Below are 21,419 nucleotides of genomic sequence, written 5' to 3'. Positions count from 1 at the left end.
CATACCAACTAGGCAGACACTCCTCTTTTCCCCTCTTCCTCACCCCTGGCAACTTCTACTCGGTTTTCTATAACAATGAATTTGCTTGCCCTTGATATTTCACATAAATGGATTCATACACTGGGTGGTTCTTCGTATCTGGCTTCTTTCATTTAGCATAATGTTTTCAAGGTTCATGCATGTTGTAGCATGTGTCAGTACTGCATTCCTTTAAATAATATTACATTGTAAGGGTACACCACATTTCTTTTTAATTCATTTGTTCATGGAGAACTGTTTCATTTTAAGGGGGATTTATTCAGAAAACACTTGTAAGTGATTGGACATGCCTTTAAAGGTTTGGTTACATGTGTATAAGGTGGCACCTAAAGGCTTTCAAAGAAATATGATGCCTATTTATAGAAGCTTGAGTATGATAAAAAGTACTGTATATCCAGAAGCTCAGGAAATAGCACTAGATAGCATATTCAAAAGCAGAGACATTACTTTGCCAACAAAGGTTCATCTAGTCAAGGCTATGGTTTTTCCTGTGGTCATGTATGGATGTGAGAGTTGGACTGTGAAGAAGGCTGAGCACCGAAGAATTGATGCTTTTGAACTGTGGTGTTGGAGAAGACTCTTGAGAGTCCCTTGGACTGCAAGGAGATCCAACCAGTCCATTCTGAAGGAGATCAGCCCTGGGATTTCTTTGGAGGGAATGATGCTAAAGCTGAAACTCCAGTACTTCGGCCACCTCATGTGAAGAGTTGACTCATTGGAAAAGACTCTGATGCTGGGAGGGATTGGGGGCAGGAGGAGAAGGGGAGGACAGGATGAGATGGCTGGATGGCATCACTGACTCGATGGACGTGAGTCTGGGTGAACTCCGGGAGTTGGTGATGGACAGGGAGGCCTGGTGTGCTGCAATTCATGGGGTTGCAAAGAGTCGGACACGACTGAGCGACTGATCTGATCTGATCTGATCTGACCTATGGATTTAGGATTCGTCTACATATAGATGGAAAAGGAAACTATGAATGATCAATGAATGAAACTGTCCCCCACCCCAAGGAGGGGATGTAAAGAAAATTAGGACACAGTCCAGCAGAACTCTTGGGATCCGTGGGTAAAGAACCTCCATTACCCACCCCTAGAGATGATGATAAATAAAACCTAACTCAGGTAAACCCTCAGGCTCCTCATTTGCAAAGAAAATACCTTCTACTTTTTCACAAGGCTTGTTAGAAATTTAAATGAGTCAATATATGCAAAGCAGCTGGTACCTAACCCGTAGGCTGGACCTCAGTTTTGGTAGCTACAAACATTACTCTATATATTTGTGCTGTTGCTATTGTCCATTTCTGCATCTTTGCTATTTCATTACCTTGTAACATCATACCCAGGACTACCTATCTTGAAATAAGCTTTCCTACCATCTTAAAAATCTGTCTATTTTTAAATTTTGCTGTTGTAGTTCCAAGACTTTACTAGCTTCTCCCATAATACCAGAGGAGGCTAAAGGAATCTAAATGAGGTGGAGAGATGCTGCAGGCACAGGCCAGACTTCCGTGTGCCTGACCCAGTTCTGCATGAACATGGGAGTGTGTTCTTAGCTCCATAGCTTGGACGAGGACTGTCCTAGCCTCAGATCATCAGAACATTAAAACTCTTCCTCTTTAGAAATCTTTGTTTAGATGTTGGCAAGGGAAAAGTTAGTTACTTCATTTCTCAAAGACACTTGATTTTTTCCCTTCCATTTTTGGTAAAGAATAATTGACAAAAATTCATGACCCAGCCTAAAGGATAATTATACTGTAGAAATTCACTTTAAAACTTTCATGTGGTTTGAGAGTCAGAAGTGAAAAAAATCATTGGATATAGTATTTTTTAAGCTTATTATGTTACCATATGTGGTATCTTAAGCTTGTTACTACTATAAGATCTTTGACTATCCTTGTTCTCTTTTGAAGAATTTCTTTGGATATTTTTTAAAACTTTTTTTTTGTATTGGGGTATATCCAATTAACAATGTTGTGATAGTTTCAAGTGAACAGGGTAGGGATTCAGCCATACATATACATGTGTTCATTCTCCCTCAAACTCCCCTCCTATCCAGGCTGCCACATAACATTCAGCAGAGTTCCATGTGCTGTATAGTAGGTCCTTGTTGGTTATCCATTTTAAATATAGCAGTGTGGACATGTGTATGTTCTTTAAATATTTTTAAATAAACTCTCAAAATACTTGACCACACTTATCCATTCACTTTTAGTTCATTTGGTATGATTGTTTCTTCCTGCATCTTCTCAAAGAGCTATTAAGATATGAATAACTTTTGTATTTCATATTTTTTTGCCTTTCAGAATTTTCTTTATAGTTTTCTAAACTTTCACATCTTCCATCTTTCAAGGGGTAAAGGTTTTCAGTGTTTTCTCTTATTCAACAGTTTGATTAGTTTTGTTTTTCTGGATTGTCACACCTCTGGTGTATTTCTGTGTATATTCCATATATGAGAATGTATTCTACATATGGGAAATATGACTTTCATTGAAACTAAAACTACAGAATGGCATTGCATTTTGTGAATATGTGCAAATTCTTTCATTCCTTGTTACTGGCTGATTTGTTGTAAACTGAGAGATGGAAATACAAAAAAAAAATGTAACTCATATTCATCTATACAATTAGAAATGATGCTGGCGATGGACTCTGTCTCCTGAAGCCTGAGCCAGAGCAGTTTTCACTGGAAAATGGACAACTCATGACGTTCATGACCTAGTTCAAATTGGCTATTATCCAAATTTGGTGGTCAAAAACAGGACAGAGTCTATGGAAATCTTCTATTGCCTGTTCTGTTACTAATTTAATACAAGAATTACTGGAATTTGTCTGTATTTTCTCATCTGTTTGGTAGGACATGCTATCTCTTATCTCATGATCAAGTTACAGGAACTAAAGTAATTTGAAAACATAAGACAATAATAGCATTTGTTTTATAATCCTATAAAAACCAATATTGACCAGTGAATATAGCACTCACTGGGACCCCCAAAGCTGAATTAAGAGCATGGAGAAGCCAGTGAAGAGACTTAAAGCTCAAGAAAAATTATAGGAAGAAAATGACAATTTTGTCCCTATAAGGACATAAGGCAATTAGAGGTGAGAAGTTTCTCACACTCAAAATTTAAAATGACAGAGGGAAGGTATTCCTAAATGTAATGGGTGGATACTTTAAATGTCAGTAAGTTTTCTATGAACACCTCATGTGGAGAGTAATGGAGAATAGCTTAATGTGGGAGGAGATTTTTTTTAAACAAACATTGACATTTTAAAGACCTAAACCTCTTAAATGGAATGACTGTTCAAATGCAAAATTAGACAAACAGAGGCATTTGGAGATTATATTTGAGTAGTATCTTGAGAGTCAGATAATGAATGACTCAGATCATCCAAGTGGTCTGGGCTGATTCATATGTTTTAGAAGATGACATCAAATCTCTGATTTTGTCAGTGTTTTTCCCTTTGATCCACCTGGAGCATGCGTGCATGCTCAGTCACTTCAGTCACGTTCAACTCTTTGCAACCCCAAGGACTGTAGCCTGCCAGGATACTCTGTCCACGGGGATTCTCCAGGCAAAAATACTGGAGTGGGTTGCCGTGCCCTCCTCCAGGGGATTTTCCCAGCCCAGGGATCGTCTCCTGCACTGCATGTGGATTCTTTACCCACTGAGCCCCCTGGGACGCCCAATCCATCTGGTAGTGGTAGTCGCTCAGTCGTCTCCGACTCTTTGCAACCCCACGGACGGTAGCCTGCCAGGTTCTTCTGTCCATGGGATCCTCCAGGAAGAATACTGGAGTGGGTAGCCATTTTCTTCTCCAGATCCACCCGGTAGTACCAAACAAATTCTGAACATCAGTGACTTTTCCAGATATAATTTGTGAAGAAAAATTTCCAAACCACCAGTAACAAGTCTAAGGCTTTGAATATATAGGCAATGGTATATCTGAATAAGACTCACTAACATGAGGAACTGGTTTCCCCAATGGCTCAGTGGTAAAGAATCCACCTGCAATGCAGGAGATGCAGGTTTGAACCCTGGGTCTGGAAGATTCCCTGGAGGAGGAAATGGCAGCCGACTCCTGTATTCTTGCCAGGGAAGTCTTATGGAGAGAGGTGTCTGACCGGCTACAGTCCATGGGATCAAAGAGTTGGACACAACTGAGAACTCACACGACATGAGAAACGCAAGCCACACGTGTAACCACAGGACATGTAGGAGATGGGAATCCCAGACAGAACCTTGATAGGACAAGAATGGAACATACAAGATTGGGCTTGGTTTACCTAGGATGGAAGAAAGGAGCCTTCTTATTCCAATAGCACCTGAATGATGCTTCTTAGAAGACATCTTAAATCAACAAATATTATCTGGTTCCTGTGTTTGGTGCAGAGGATATAGAGAGCATATCCTTGGCCTCTGTCCTAGAAAGTCTTACAGTCTATGTGGGAAACTGACATAGGAATTAATAGGTGGAGTAATTTGTTGTATTATACTGTATCATTGTTGGTTAGTTGCTAAGTCAATACATATAAGAGCAAAATTTGAGGGGAGCACAGGACAGTCGTTTTCTGGCTACACTAAGATTAGGAGGCCCTCAACAGAGGAGGTGGAAGTTGATGGGGCCTTGGAAGCATGTATGGAAGTTCTAAATATCAACAAGATAGGAAAAACATTTCAGCCAGTGGTAAGGAAAAAGAGATGTTGGAGTATAGATGTTGTGGTATGTTCAGAGAATCCAATAAAGCCACCAAATTGAGAAAGTAGAAAAGGATGAATTGGGTATATGAATACAAAGATGTCAGACCAATGTGGCTCTCTCATGTGGTTTACATGATTTCTGTCTTGGAACTATCCTGTTCTCAAGAATACATCTAATCTGGAAATTACTGTTCGAAATCTGTGATTGGGTTTCTTGGCATAGTGCCTATTTGAAGAATGAATAACAATAGTCTAAGAAAAGCTTGCCAACTTTTCTGTACCTGGTTCTGATCTCCTTTCTATTTATTTATATTCTTTAAAAAAAATAATTTTGTTATTTACTTAGTTTTGCTTCATTGCTGTGTGGGCTTTTCTCTAGTTGCAGCAAGCCAGGCCTACTCTCCAAATGCAATTTACAGGCTTCTCATTGCAGTGGCTTCTCTTGCTGGGGACTATGGGCTCTAGGTGAGGGCTTTAGTAGTTGAGATTCCAGGGCTCTAGAGCACAGGCTCAATAGTTGTGGCAAATGGGCTTAGTGGCACCGCAGCATGAAGGATCTTCCCGAATCAGCGATTGAACCCACATCTCCTACATTAGCAGGTGGAGTCTTTACTGCTTGAGCTACCAGGGAAGCCTCACTTTTATATTCTTACATTGCTTATAGTGCTAAGAGCTTACAGTGCCATGTCCTTGATAAACTCTGTTGAAAAATATGATAATGAATCATACACATATGCACACACATGCATACACATGAAGAAACTTTCATGTCTTTTTGAACATTCAGATTTAACTAATGTGCTGCAACTTTAAAAATAGTTCCCTTGAATGTTGCTAGGAACATTCGAAAATAGACTTTCTGACCTTTTGTTGTTTTCCCACAGGATTGAAAAAACGTACAAGGAAGGCCTTTGGAATACGGAAGAAAGAAAAGGACACTGATTCTACGTATGTACTTGAGGAGAACACCACTGCTCAGCATCAGCTGATAGTGCCCATGTGGGAATGTGTATCTGGTTTGGGCTGCTGTATAGAAGAATAATGAGCCCGTTAAACCTCTTATTTGGCTAGAATCCCTGCAAGAAAGTTAGAAAATGGGAAAATCAATAGTTGTTTAGAAACAATTAAAAAGGAAAAGGGTTATCTTGATCTCACACCTTTAGCTTTTCCTTCTATACATGTTTGTCCTGCATAAATGTTATCACAAGATGTGGAGCATTACCTTGTGGCCTTGTCCTCTGATAATTTTTAATTCATGCAAATTGAAGTATCTTTCATATAATAAAACAGCTAACATTTAACATGACTACACTGGTAACTAGTACTTAGTAAATGCTCAGTGAATGGCAGCAGCCACTACTCCTATTACTAGTACAAATTAATATGTGGTAAGTTCCTTTTGAGCAACTAAAAATGGAATTTCCTGGGAAATTCAAGGGTGGAAAAGCTCATATTTAAAGAGATGTTCAATGAAGTTTCAAAGTGGGAGGACCCTTGAGTTTGATCTTCAAGAAGATGAGGACATGCATTTCATGCAAAGGGAGCAACAGCCAAAGCAGAGATGTAGAAAATCCAAGGAGGTCTTCAGGACAAGCCAAACAGGGCAGTCTGTCTGTCTGTCGACTGCTGGTAAATGTGATGCTGGGAGGTGAGGCTGAAAAGATCAGGGCTGGATAGGAAGGGCTTTAAGTGCCAGGCTGAGGTGTCTGGGCTTTCTTCCTTAGACAGTGCGCAACCTTGAAGTCTTGAGGCTTTTAAACCAGAGACTGTAACCGATTAAGGGGTAAAAAGCTATGTTTTGTCCAAATATCAGATGTTAAGTCTCCTGATCTTACCTTTTCTTTGTGCTTTCTCTTTTGGTAAATAGTTATTTCATGGAAACTACATTTGCTCTATCTAGTCTTGCCAATGTTTTTAAATGATTAAATTAGAAAAATTTCTGAGCATTATACAACTTCCGTTATTTCTTAAGAAATTGACATTTTTGAAAAGTTAATCAGAATAGGAGATGGTTCATTCAGCAGAGTCAGGAGACCTGGGCCCTGGCTTCAGCTTTGCCAATAGCTCCCCGGCCTTAGAATACACTTTCCTCTAATGGGCCTGCGTTGACGTTAGAGTCTAATTTCCCTGAAAGGCCAGACTCTGTCGCAGTCCGTCTGTCAGCAACACCGTGTCACCTACAATGTGCCACATGCTATGTGGGATACTATTAGACGTATCTCGGGAGAATGTTGTTAGCAGAAACCAAATCCAGTTTTCTTTGAAGATAGTGTCTGTAGCTGACTACACGTAATCTCTGGTGTGTGAAGAAAACTAAAAAGGATAAAAAGTCCCTGAAAAGGGAAAAGAGGTCAGACAACCTCCCCGGGGCAGGCTGAGCTATTTGCCTTTGGCGAAAGCACCGCTCTTCCATCATCACTTCTAAAATCATGAAAATGAGAAAGTTACTCCTCACGGCTTTGGGTAGATGGCCGACATCTCTCTGAAGTACTCTAATGAGACATTTGCTTGTAAAATCCCAAGTATCTCTTTCACTTCTTATAATCTGAGTGCCCCAGTTTACTTAGGTGTAGCAAATTAGCTATAAACTGGTTCCATCAGCGGTGATGGTCAAAAGACAAGCCATTTAATGTAAGCCTCTGCCTTTCAGGAACCCCCTGATCTCTGATTGGGTCACATATCATTCTTGCAGAAAGCTGGGGAAATATTCTGGCAATGTGCTATCCCTTCAAATTTAGGTAATGCTTATGATAGTCTGCCATCACTGAACCTTGCTGATTCAAACTGTTTTCAGGGCTGTTGCAACTCCATGAGGGTTGCCAAGCAACCTGCTATGGTAGCTGCCAGCTCCAAATTCAGCTGATTGGGTGCCCTTAGATAGAGTGGGGTTAGAACCAGAGCTTCCTGATTTGATCATCATCACAGTGGCTGATAGAAAGAGGAAAAGAGAGAGCCTGTGCTAAATGGCAGGCTCTGTGCAAGGTATTTTGTAATGCACTGATATCCTTTTTAATCCTCACAGTAATTCAATAAGGTTAGAAGTAATATCTCAATTTTAGAGATGAGAAATCAATGCCAAAATGAATTAATTGCTGAAGGCTTCCCAGAAAATAAGACATGGAGCCAGTTTTCTAGTCCAGAATCAAGTGCCTGTTCTTTTATCACCCAGGAGGGGAAAAAAAAAAAAACAGAATAGATGGATAAAATTATAATCAAGACCAATAGGGGGGTAAAAGAAAAGGGAGTAGTGGCAAGAGGTAACTGTCATTTTTAAAAACAGAGGCAAAAGGTGCCTGGTAGATGATCAGTTTTAAAATGCAAGTCAGTAAATATAGTGGGTCTGCTGTATTTATTTAAACACATAAAACTTAATAAAAGGGGGTTAGGAAATAAATTGAGGACATGTCCAATTGTCTGAGGCTACTAAAATCTCTACTCCTCATCCTGGGTCAGCTTATATTGATATAATAACTTTAATCTAGATAACATTTTATGAGTATTTACAATGTTCTAGGCACCATTCCAGGCTCTTCATTTATGTTAACTCACTGAATCCTTTAATAGCCCTGTGAGGTATATACCATTATCACAGCTATTACGTAACTGAGGAAACTGAAACACAAGGGGGTGAAGCTCTTGTTCAAAGTTATGCAGCTGGGAGATCTGAGCTGACTGAACCCTGCAGTCTGGTGCTACAGCTGGTGCCCTCCATCACCGTGCTTACTACCACCATACTGGGAAGAACCAGCCTCATTTCCATCAATGGATAAGACAAAGGATTCAAACAGACATCAACACTGCTGTGTACAATTACATTTATTCTGATGAAAATGTTTGAAATGCCATCCCTATAGTGGTAATATGCATGAAACCAAGTGGCCTCCCATTTTAGATCCCCTTGCATCTATCACCTGCCCCTAAAGACAGCCCCACGAGGATGAGTGCCGCTGTATCTGTCCTACGCAAAAGTTAACAAACTCTCCTCTCTCCTGATCCCTTTAGCAGAGGCTGAAATCCTAGTAAGAAATGTCTGTTTGTTTTTTCAGTATATAAATCTGATAAGGAAAATTGGCTTTGATGAGTGTGAGTCGGTACTTTTCTCTGTGCTTTCTTGCCACCTGGGTTTATTGTGGTCATAATAACCCACTGGATTTACTTGCTTGTCTTAAAAGCATATCTTCTTCATCATTTTATCTCCTGAGTTTAGCCTAGTGCCTGACCCATTATAAGTCACTCAATATTTGTTCAATGAATTATATATAACTCTTCCTATCCTTCTTTCTTAGATGAACTTTCTTTGAAGCAACTGTTCGGAATTCTCATAGCCAGCAAATGTCCAAACACCCTCAGACTTCTGTCAGCTCTCATGGTCTTTCAAAATCAGGGTCCTCTCTACTTCTAGCCCCTGTATCACTGATTCATTCTTGCATCCACAGGGAAATGACTATGAAAAACGATGCACTCCCATCAAATGTTTTGTAATCCAAGTAGAATGCTCTGCTAATTTTGAAGGGGGTGTTGGCAGGGAAAGGAATCAAACCTTGGAGCTAAGAAGATGTCCCAGCAAATAAAGAACATTTTACTTGATCCCACCTCCTAAGGAACAGTTCCAGCCACACCTGGTGGCTCAGCTGGTAAAGAATCTGCCTGCAATACGGAAGACCTGGGTTCGATGTTCGATCCCTCAGTTGGGAAGATCCCCTGGAGAAGGGAGCAGCTACCCACTCTAGTATTCTGGCCTGGGGAATTCCATGAACTTTATAGTCCATGGGGTCGCAAAGATTGGACATGACTAAGGGACTTTTATTTTCACTCCACCCAAGCACTTACTAAGGTTTCCTTTCAAACAGTGCAGGTCCTCACCTGAGCATGATTCTGGTCTCCATGTTAATAAAATAATATTTAGAATTAATATTAAAACACTAATATTAGAATTAACATTAATTAAAATATTAATATTAGAATTAATATGAGGTTATAAAGTTACAATGACTACCCTTTTACTTCTCCCTTTCTTCTGTTCCTCCTCAATTTTCCAGAGTAACAGTAATACCCTTCCTCTATTGCTATAAAGTCTAATATGGCTGCAAGTGGGCAGTTTTGTGTTTGTTCCTAGGGCAGGGCCATCATGGAAGAGGAAAAAAACCTGTAACAAACATTTTTGAAGACTTAGTATGTGTTGGGAATCATTATAAGTTCTTTATATACTTATCATATTTAAACTGACTTAGAGAGGTTAAGTAATTTGTCCAAGATCAGAGAATTAGTAAATAATAGAGTCGGAACACCTAGATTCATCCTTCTCTAAAGACCTTATTCTTAAACACTGTAGCCTAGCATCACTGTGGATTAAATACCCTGGACTTTAGTCATCAAAGTGAACCATTTAGTAAAATTGCCCTTCATTTCCCGTTCTCATGTAATCAAAGGAGCAGTAAATATAGAAAGATGGAGGAAAATACAGATTCTCAAAGTGACTTGAAAAATACCATAGAAATTCCTTCTTATAAGGGGAAATTCAAGACCACTTATGGGGAGAAGATGAGAGAACAAATCAGTTGGCATTCCTGGTGGTAGTTTTAAATGGCAGCTGATTAAATGGGACAGCTCTTACTGAATTCTCTCAAAAGTGGGCAAGACACTGCGCCAACAACTTGTGCCTTTTGGATTTCAATTTTCAATGAATCTCTCCCTCCCACATACATGTACACACACCCCACACTGAAATATCATTCAACCAATTTGTTTTGAGTAGCTTTCATTATCCAGGTTTATTGGGGTGGGAACTGGCGAGAGGTGGTTAATGACTCTTATTGTTGTACTTGAGTCTGTGTAGCAAGAATGATTCATTTTCCTAATAGCTACTAATTTCTTTTTGTTACAGAGGTTCACCAGATAGAGATGGAATTGTAAGTATTTAAATGACCATTTTTAGTAGGTTTGCATTTCAACCTATGCTAGTTTAAATTTCTTAAAGCCCCGTTTCTTTTTTTTTTCCTGCCGGGGTTAAAAATGAGCTTAAATGACTTTTCAGACCTCTCACTGTTGTAATTTTTTGTAGTAATTGCACGGGACATAAATACAGTCTTGGTCAAGTTAAACTTACTTATTGCATTCACCTAAAACCTTGCCCCAGAGCAGGCAAGGCAACCAGTCATCAATATGATGGGTCAAAAGTCAGACAGTTCCTGCAGGGGCTGCTACCATCAACTGTTATTTCATTTCCAATTTAATGATATAAGAGCTCATTATATGAGAATGCTTTTCTCCAACAGAGGCCACAAAGTCATAATGGAGCTGAGATCCAATAAAATTGAAAGAAGCCTTTCCCTTTTTGCAGTTGAGCTGCAGATACATTTTCTGTATTAAATTCATAAGTAGGGAATGGTCTTGAAACCACTTATGCCTGAATTTACAGCCTGGAGGAAGAAAATGTGTTCACCGGTTTAAGAGTTAACAGGAACTCTGATTCCTCACTGGTCACCAGATTTCTTGCCTTTTTAGAGAAGTCGGTGGTGCATGAGCTTGGGTTTATCCAAGTTGTCCTGATGACAGGCTGCACCAGCTTCTAAAATGACTTCCTTCAAAGCTGAATCAGATGCCTATTCAGAAGGTTCAAAAGAACAGCTGTTATTGAAGGAGGAAAAAAAAGGGGGACTCACATTAGGCTCATTGGGCTGGAGTGGGAACTAAAATAAACCTGATAGATAATTTTTTTTAAATCACCCTTTATAATATTAGACCTAAATTGGGGTGTTAATTGCAGCTATGGTAGGAGTTTTTCTCCCACATTTAACTCAAGGTTCTTAGCTTTGGGGTGCCTTTTGCATTCATGTAGTTCTCTCCATGAAATGTTAAGGAAGTAGACTGAAATTTATCAGACATTGGGTAACACTATAATCAAGGCTCTATTCAGCAGGGGAAAAAAAAGACCCAGAAGACTCAGCTTCTCCTCACCTCTTGCTTCTGGCTCAGAGCCTTCTCGTTAACTCTGTCTCAGGTACTCTGCTTCTGTGTCTTCTCTTTGCTTCTGTCTCAGTCCCCTCCCTGAGTTCTCTTGTCCCCTTCATTCTCACCCTTGCAAGGCTCTGTTAGCTAGTCTCTGCTTTCCCTCCCTGCTGCTCCCAGGCTGGTTTGCTGTCTCTTGCTTCTCTCCCTCTGGCACCCTCAGTCTTGTCCTTTTTTTTCTTTCTCTAAAGCTCCTCCCATGCCTCCGGTCATCGTCTCTGAAGCCCCCCTGCTGTCTCAGGTCTCTGCTCTTCTAGGGACCCCCTGTTTGCATCTTGAGGGGAACATGCACCTGTTACCTGGCACAGCACTGGTGTGCAACCGGTGACTCAGTATGTGCTGTGCCCATGAGCCCCGCTGTGATTCTGCAGACTCACCCATCCTAAGGCAGGGCTTCAGCCCTGAGTTCCCCAATCCCTCTGTCATTGCCACCATGCCCAGTCACATCGAGTTATTTACCAGCAGACGTGCCCTCTGTTCCTTAATTGGAATTGCCACGAATGTATCACTGGTCATGATTTTAGAAAAGAGGAGTTATTTAATTTTGATTTCTCAGGAAATAATACAAACCTGTTTGGAAAATAGGCTGCCTTCAAAATAAATTCATGCTCTCAGAAACAGGGTGTACAGCTTCCTAGGTAATTGGACATTGTTAGCCAGTTGCATCAGAGAAGGCAATGGCACCCCACTCCAGTACTCTTGCCTGGAAAATCCCATGGATGGAGGAGCCTGGTAGGCTGCAGTCCATGAGGTCGCTAGGAGTCAGACACAACTGAGCGACTTCACTTTCACTTTTCACTTTCATGCATTGGAGAAGGAAATGGCAACCCACTCCACTATTCTTGCCTGGAGAATCCCAGGGACAGAGGAGCCTAGTGGGCTGCAGTCTATGGGGTCGCACAGAGTCGGACACAACTGAAGCGACTTAGCAGCAGCAGCAGCAGAAGCCAGCTGCATATTTTACCACTTGGAAATGTGCCTCCAGTTTTCCCCACGTACTATGGGCACCAAATTTTGAGAACGCCTTCTCAGACTAGTTGCTATAGAAGTCCAAAATTTCTATTTGCATTTAGACCCTGGAAATCTCAACCTTATTTTCTTTCAAACTCAGACTGATTTCTTTAAGACCTTATGTCAGTGGAGCCAGTCCACTTTTACATGGCTAAGTAAGCTTTAAAGTGATTTCTTTCTGAATATCTGAAGTTGAAATTTATGGTTTCACTAACGTGGTTCTACAAACTATAGGTGTTGGTGTACCCACTTCATGCTTATAAATGACTTTGTCAACACAGGAGTTACACAACAGGTTTAACTGTTTAAATTCAGTTTCTGCAAATCCAGTGAAGCCCATCTTTGGTGACAAGGCTTTTGAGGTTTTGTCTACAGAGGCTCTGTGGCTGGGCTGCATGTAGCAAGATGGGCTTGCCCTGCTCTCCACTGGTCGAATATGCCCAGTCCTGGCCAAGCTGTCTGTCTCGAAGTCTGAGACTTTAGGCATCTGTGTGGCAATGCAGTCTAACCCAGAGACAAACTCTGACTTGTGCAGGACACACTCTGAGTTTTTCCTAAGCAGTTCAGATTTCCATCCACACCTAGACCGGGGGACTGGATGTCACGTTCATTGCTATGAGGAGATCTCAGCTTATCCTGAACACGTGTGCAGGAAAGGGTCCAGATTTGGAGCTGGCAGCTGTGTGTGCTCTGTCTTGATGTCTCCCCAGAAGGCTATGATCCAGGGAAATATACAGTGGAGCTAGCCTTTTCAGACTGCCATTAGAAATACAACTATCTTTATTCAGTCTCTGGTGTGGCCCAGTGTTTGGTCTCTACCTATAAATTAAGTGCTGGCTGAATAAGGACTGGATTCACATCACCCCTGGTGCCTGGGATGCCTCTTTCCCCTTCTCCCTTCTTCTCCTGGCCTAGCCACACTGGCCTGCTGAATAGAGCCTCATTATGGGCCCCAAAGTCCACTCTTTGCTTCGAGAACCCTGCCAAGATTGGTAGGCCCTCCAATTTGGCCTAGATGTTGTTTCCTCTATGGTATGTTTGCTGACTCCGTGTGATTCTTTATATGTGTCTTGAAGAACAAACAGATCCTTTAACAACTTTTTTCTACATGAAAACAATCAATTCCAGCAACCCAGCCCACATGAACCACCCTACAATAACAAAGCAGAGTGCGCGCGTGAAGGAGGAAAAAAAGTTTCGGTAAGGAAACAGATTTTAGTTTAAAATTTCCAAGGGGTTGTAGAAACAGTGAGTAAAATCCCAGTTTGAAGTTTGAAAACACAAAAGCATTTAAGACTCTTTCTTAGATAGTATTCCGCAATACTGGGGCCAATTTTTAAATCAACTCTATAGATTGTATATGTTGATGTCTGAATATACTTTGAAAAAGTGATCAGGCATAAGAGACATGCCTATGTCTTAGAAAAATGACAGCAATTCAGATTTTTAAAAGAATCTGCTATCTATAAGAAAACTTTGGCTATAATATAAACAACATTATACATATTGAGTAGTCATTTGTTAGGGTAAGCACTGTCTAAGTAACATTAGGAATTTGGCAGGACCTGGGCCTGTGGGACCTCAGGTACTTCACAGTGGACTTGGGGTGCTGATCCTGGTGGCCCAGACTATACAACTATGCTAGCTGGGTTGTTCAAAACGGTGGCCACATGTGGCTATTTAAGATTCAGTTCCTCACTTAATGGCCATCAACAGATGAATGGATAAATACATAGTGCATATATACAATGAAATATTAATCATAAAAATGATAAAATAGTGCCATTTGCATCAACATAGATAGGTCTAGAGAATATCATGCTGAGGGAAGTAAGGCAGACAGAGATGAACATCATATTATATGATATCATTTATATGTGAAATCTAAAACAACAAAAAAAGATACAAATGAACCCATTTATAAAACAAAAATAGACATAGAAAACAAGCATGTTTATCAAGGAAAAACCCAAGGGAGGAAGGTATAAATTGGGAATTTGAGATTAATAGATATACACTACTATATGGAAAATAGATAAACAACAAGGACCTGCTTTATAGCACTGCTGCTAAGTCGCTTCAGTCGTGTCCGACTCTGTGCGACCCCATAGACGGCAGCCCACCAGGCTCCCCGTCCCTGGGATTCTCCAGCCAAGAACACTGGAGTGGATTGCCATTTCCTTCTCCAATGCATGAAAGTGAAAAGTGAAAGTGAAGTCGTTTAGTTATGTCCGACTCTAGCGACCCCATGGACTGCAGCCCACCAGGCTCCTCCGTCCATGGGATTTTCTAGGCAAAAGTACTGGAGTGGGGTGCATTGCCTTCTCCGACTTGATAGTACAGGGAACTATATTCAATATCTTGTAATAACCTATAATGGGAAAGAATGAGTGTATATATATACACGTGTGTGTGTGTATATATATATAATTGAACCACTTTGCTGTATACCAGAAACATTATAAAGCAACTATACTTCAGTTAAATAAATACCTATTTTTTTTAATTTTTAAAAATAAAATAAAATTCAATTCTTCAGTGACATTTGCCACATTTTAAGCACTCCATAGCTACTTGTGGCTAGTTGCCACCATACCGGACAACACACATACAGAACATTTACTTCTTCACAGATAGTTCTATTGGATAGTGCTATTCAATAGGGTTCAGAGAAGGCAATGGCACCCCACTCCAGTACTCTTGCCTGGAAAATCTCATGGACAGAGGAGCCTGGTAGGCTGCAGTCCATGGGGTCGCTAAGAGTCGGACACGACTGAGCGACTTCACTTTCACTTTTCACTTTCATGCATTGGAGAAGGAAATGGCAACCCACTCCAGTGTTCTTGCCTGGAGAATCCCAGGGACAGGGGAGCCTGCTGGGCTGCCGTCTATGGGGTCGCACAGACTCAGACACAACTGAAGCGACTTAGCAGCATAGGGTTATTTACAAAGTGAGACAAGTCTATCTCAATGGCAAAAAGATAATATTTAGGCAGTATTTCACATGTCTTTAATACTTCTCACCAAAGAGCACAATGTGGCCATGATCTGACCTTGGAAAAGAGGAGCATCCACAGTTAAAATTAAGAACTTTGATGAATGTATAATTGAATGCAATTTTACTACACTTATTGATCTAACCAATCATATTATCTGAGAGGAGATAATAAGCTTGACCAAAGTAAAATACCTATTAAAACATGATCGATATTGCTATCAGCCTTGATTATCTTTAAATAACAGTCATATATTCAAGTTTTAGAAGTGATTCATGTAAATTGTGGATTTTAGAAAATATAGAAAAGAATTTTAAAAATACATACCTTTTACTTCAAGAGAAAAATCATTCTTTATATTGAATATGTTGGTGAATAGCCAATATTGCTCTAAATATTAAGCCTAATTTTTACATATTTCCCCACTTAAATTACATTCTTCCATGGTTTTACTCTGTTTCCCAATTGAAAATCAATAGAGCCATTACCTCCATATCACCACTATGAGCTGCTTAAATTGTTAAACTGGGAGAATTGCTTCTTTAGAGTTTTACCAGAAGAATTTCAACCAGGTTCTACATTAGCTCTAACTTGATAATTTCCACTTGCAAAACCAAATATATTTGTAAGAATTCACTAGGGTGAATGATGCTAAATTATTAATTTCTCTAAGAGAACTGTGTGTATATGTGTGTGTGTGTGTGTTTAATATCGACCCAAAAGAATGTACTCTTATGATTTGTTGTTTGTGTGTAGTATTTATGTTTAAAGTGTTATTATTTTAAAAGAAATTTCTTTTTATAGGCTTTGCTTTCTCTTTATCACAATCTTCCATTGGTTTCCATGGAAACTGAGAAACTTTCCCTCAGCCCAGATCTAGAAAATTCAAAAAATTGAGGAACTTTGTATTTCTAATATTGTCAGTAAAGAAATACACACACTCATTTTGTCTTTATTTAGCTGAACCTATCAACTATCCTGGTCTTGAAAGGCTTTGGTTACAGAGATGAGATTATCATGGAAGCAAACGTGTAGAACTTCAAAAATTTTGAACTCAATAATTTATCTAATCTCTGGTTTTTAGATAGCAATTCTTTGTAATAAAGAATTAAGGACTAAAAGATCTATTAATAGTACTATACTGATCACAGAATTCATAAGTTTAGTTTTTTGAGATCAGCTTAGTTCATTTGATTTCCCATTACCCTAAATTACATTTGTATTTTGAATACATTATATATGCCTTATAAGGCAGAGAAGGCAATGGCACCCCACTCCAGTACTCTTGCCTGGAAAATCCCATGGACAGAGGAGCCTGGTAGGCTGCAGTCCATGGGGTCGCTAAGAGTCGGACAAGACTGAAGCAACTTAGCAGCAGCAGCAGCGTTATAAGGAGGATTTGGAGAGTTTTGCAAGGAAGACATGTGCAAACATTGTTAAAGTAGAAATTTTAAAAGAAAACAAGTATGACAAAAAGGAAGTAAGAACCATGCCATTCACCACGAGAGAGATTTTTTTATTATGAGATGGCATGTCCTCAAAAGTAGCTTCATAGCTTATATAGGTGCAAAGTTGATATGGCAAGTTTTTAAAACAACCTTCGTTCAAATAGCAAAGAATATCACTGACGCACTAATGCAATGAAGGCAATTCTATGAGAAGCTTAAAATGATGTAGTCTGATTAATCATATAATCTTTGTCAGGAGCAAGACAAAGAAGAGGGATATGGGGCATGGGCCCTTTGTCCCAGTGTGTTGGTTGGTGGAGGCAGGACAGAATTTGTGCATTTGTAAGTTCTAGTGCGGTGTTGGTATATGGGAAGAGACAGGAAAATAATGGACACATTATCTATTCCTCACACACTATTTCCCCTCACTCAACTACTGCTAATCCTTAGAGCGCCCAATCAACATGCAGTATCAATCAATGATGATGTTACTAGGTTACCTCTGATTTGGTTTTTTAGTGATCCTGCATGCATAGATGAAAAGGTTTCTTTTCCTACCTACTTGTCAAATGGTGTCAGCTGTTAACATTGTAGCTCAACCAGCCTTCATTTGTGATTGCAAAATTAGGTGTCCTGTCATCAAGCCTCATTCATCAGCATCCGATGTGTGTTGTTGTGAGATCCACAAGTGCTCAGTGACATATCATCGCTCTATGTGCTAACAACAGGAATGTTATTAAATGGACTCTCCATTACCAACCTCATCTGTGTTTTTATCCTTTGCTCACGAGAAATAGAGAATCCTAGACATTTTGGTTTGAATGATACCACATCCTTGCTCAAGTTCTCGTGGCCATACGTGTCATGGCAGTACCAGGGCCAAAAATAGAACTTTAAGATAATTCTGAGAGAATAATGCTGATGCCCAGTCCTCTCATAATGATGTGTGCTCATGGAGGCCTAGGATGCATGGATGATAGAAATCCACAATTAATCCTCAAATTTTCTTTTAGTAATTTCATAAGAAAAGTTACTTGAAAAGAACATCAACACTATTTTTTAATACTTAGAGGCTGAGTTAACTAATTTGAATCTGATTCCCTTTATATTTTATCAAGGATGTTTAGGAAAACTTGAGTCAGTGTTAGAAAAGCTGGAAGAAGATGAATTAATGACTTGGATGAATATTCTCTGGATATGTTGGAAATAACTGTGTATGAGAATAACGTGGGTCAAAATATTTCCATTTAAATATGTACATATTGAATACATCTGGTTATATCCCCTGAGGTATAGAGGATTAAATAATACATAGGGGCTGCTGATTCTTTAGTAATTATATAACATTTGAGTAGCTACTTGTTAATATCCCTATGCATGTCCTACAGTCTTTTGTGAAGTAAGTGTGTAAGTTCTTTTATGCAGTGTCATGGCAACTCAAGTTACCATTCAGTTACACCAGTGTGGTTGCTTAATAGGCTGCTCTAATGTGTCTTTCCAGTGCTGGATTTTGATAGCTCTTGCTAAATGCAGATAAGACAAGTTTTCTTTGTTTATTTTTTATTAATGCAAATGTTTCTTTTCTAAATGTATTTTCAAATTTATTACAGAAGAAAAGCAATGGAGCACCAAATGGATTTTATGCAGAAATTGATTGGGAAAGATATGTGAGTATCAGATTGTTTTTATAAATATTTCAGTGTGAAAAAGAGTCGAGGCATGCTTATATTTAAAATAGAACATAGAAATAAGGGAAACATCTCATTAGGAAGTGCTGGCACAGGTAGCCTGCTATAGAGGCTAAGAGCACTAGAGTCTATTAGACCTGAGTTTGAGATCTGGCCCCTCCATGGAACAGCTATGTGTGGCTTTGGTTATTTGCTGGCCACCATAAATGAAGTCAGTAGTTACTTTATAGCATTATTGAGAGGATTCAATGAGCTAACTATTTGCAGAATATTTCAGTAGTCTGCCTAGCCTGGCATACATGTTCAAAAAACACTTTTTAAAATATTAACTCCAGATATTCAATCCTAATTATATTGATAAGCAGGTTTGAGTATTGAGTCAAGTCAGTTCATGTCTAGGCTTTGATTTTGCAATGTCCTAGTCTGTTCAGGTGGCTATAACAAATATGCCAAAAACTGAATGGCTTATAAGCACAAACATTTATATCTAACAGCTTTGGAGCCTGGGAAGTCCAAGATCATGATTCCAGCAGATTCAGTGTCTGATTGAGTGCCCAATTCCTGGTTCATAACTGTAACCTCACTGTGGTCTCTTTTGTAAGGGCACTAATCCCAATCATGCAGTCTCCTCCCTTGTGACCTAATCACCCCCAAAGGCCTCACTTCCTAATACCATTACCTTGGGGTTTGGATTTCAACATATAAATTTGAGAGCAATACAAATATTCCTACCATAGCATATGATAATTATTCTAGTCTCATAGTACAGATTTTTCCCAAGTCAAATGGAAATCAGTTGTTTTTTCCCAAGGAGTGAGGGTGAATCCCAGTGGAGACCTAAACTCTCCTTGTGATTCCCCCAATAGCCAGTTAACCTCATCACGACACACTTCACCAGCCACAACAGGATGGACAAAATTGCTCTTATATTTCTAGTCATAGAAAACATCCAGGCCATATTCACATCAAAAATCACTTTTATTGCATACCAAGTGCCTAAATTCATAATTCCTACAAAATGGCTTTATATTTACAACTTAGGTGACTATCTGACCTAACTTCCTCTTTCATAAAAATTAAACTTGATGTTAATGCATTTGCACATTTGTTAATAATAAGAATTTCATTTTTTTAAATACCACCATTCGTAATATGACATGCTACTAAATTCTTGCCACCTTTTTGTTGTTCAGTTGCTAAGTCATGTCCAATTCTTTGTGACCCCATGGACTGCAGAATGCCAGACTTCCCTTTGCTTCACTATCTCCTGGAGTTTGCTCAAACTCATGTCCATTGAGTCAGTGATACCATCCAACCATCTCATCCTCTGTTGACCCCTTCTCCTCCTGCCCTCAGTCTTTCCCAGCATCAGGGTCTTTTCCAATGAGTCAGCTCTTCAAATCAGGTGGTCAAAGTATTGGAAGCTTCAACAACAGTCCTTCCAATTCAGGGTTGATTTCCTTTAGTATTGACTGGTTTATTCTTGCTGTCCAAAGGACTCTCAAGAGTGTTCTCCAGCACCACAGTTTGAAAGAATCATTTCTTCCGTGTTCAGCTTTTTTTATGGTCTAGCTCTCCCTTCCACACATGACTACTGGAAAAAACATACCTTTGACTACACAGACCTTTGTCTGCAAAGTGATGTCTCTGCTTTTTAATACACTGTCTAGGTTTCTCATAGCTTTTCTTCCAAGGAGTGACCATCTTTTAATTTCATAGCTGCAGTAACCATCTGCTGTGATTTTGGAGCCCAAGAAAATAAAATCTGCCACTGTTTTTTACCACCTTAGAAGGTGAATACTACATTACCTGCATTTTATAGAAAGGAAAACTGAATATTAAGAAAATTCAATTATTCATGCCAGCCATACACTCCAGAACATGTCATTCTGTCAACCTCGTTACCTGGTCTTCCCTTATACCTGTTTCCCAGTGTTGAGATCTTTTTTATATTATCTGCAGTTCAATTCCATAGATCTATGATAGCCCCTATGTTACCCCATGGGCTTCCCTGGTAGCTCAGCTGGTAAAGAATCCACCTGCAATGCAGGAGACCCCAGTTCAATTCCTGGGTTGAGAAGAACCCCTGGAAAAGGTATAGGCTACACACTCCAGTACTCTTGGGCTTCCCTGTTGGCTCAGATGGTAAAGAATCCACCTACAAGGCGGGAAACTTGAGTTTGATCCCTGGGTTGGGAAGATCCCCTGGAGGGGGGCATGGCAACCCACTCCAGTATTCTTGCCTGGAGAATCCCCATCGACAGAGAAGCCTGGTAGGCTACAGTCCATGGAGTTGCAAAGAGTTGAACATGACTGAGCCACTAAGCACAGCACAGCATTTTACCCCACATCCAAATTGTTCATAAATAATATTATAAGGGAAGTTACTAAATATATTAAACAAGGGTAATTTTTTTCTCAAAATTAACATTTTCACCTAAAAAGAATTTTATTGTATTTTGTAAGATTTTGTAGAATTTTTATTATAACAAAATTTTTGTTATATTTTATAGACATCTTTAATGTGCA

At 39.6% G+C, this 21,419-nt stretch overlaps 1 protein-coding gene across 5 annotated transcripts in view; it reads left to right on the top strand.

Moving 5' to 3' along the window:
• Positions 1–21,419, top strand: part of SGIP1 (SH3GL interacting endocytic adaptor 1) — a 237,433-nt gene that overhangs the window by 89,720 nt on the left and 126,294 nt on the right. For 3 of the 5 annotated variants that reach the window (XM_070367880.1, XM_070367882.1, XM_070367881.1), the window contains exons 2-4: positions 5,624–5,687; positions 10,624–10,648; positions 18,813–18,869. In XM_070367880.1, coding sequence (XP_070223981.1) covers positions 5,624–5,687; positions 10,624–10,648; positions 18,813–18,869 — 146 coding nt within the window. Of the gene's footprint in view, positions 1–5,623; positions 5,688–10,623; positions 10,649–13,886; positions 13,959–18,812; positions 18,870–21,419 lie in introns of all 5 variants that reach the window. The other 2 variants (XM_070367879.1, XM_070367878.1) reach the window with 1 other exon arrangement.

The sequence above is a fragment of the Bos mutus genome, chromosome 3 (assembly GCF_027580195.1).
Source record: "Bos mutus isolate GX-2022 chromosome 3, NWIPB_WYAK_1.1, whole genome shotgun sequence".
Taxonomy (NCBI): Eukaryota; Metazoa; Chordata; class Mammalia; order Artiodactyla; family Bovidae; genus Bos; species Bos mutus.
This window is presented reverse-complemented; position numbering and strand designations above follow the sequence as displayed.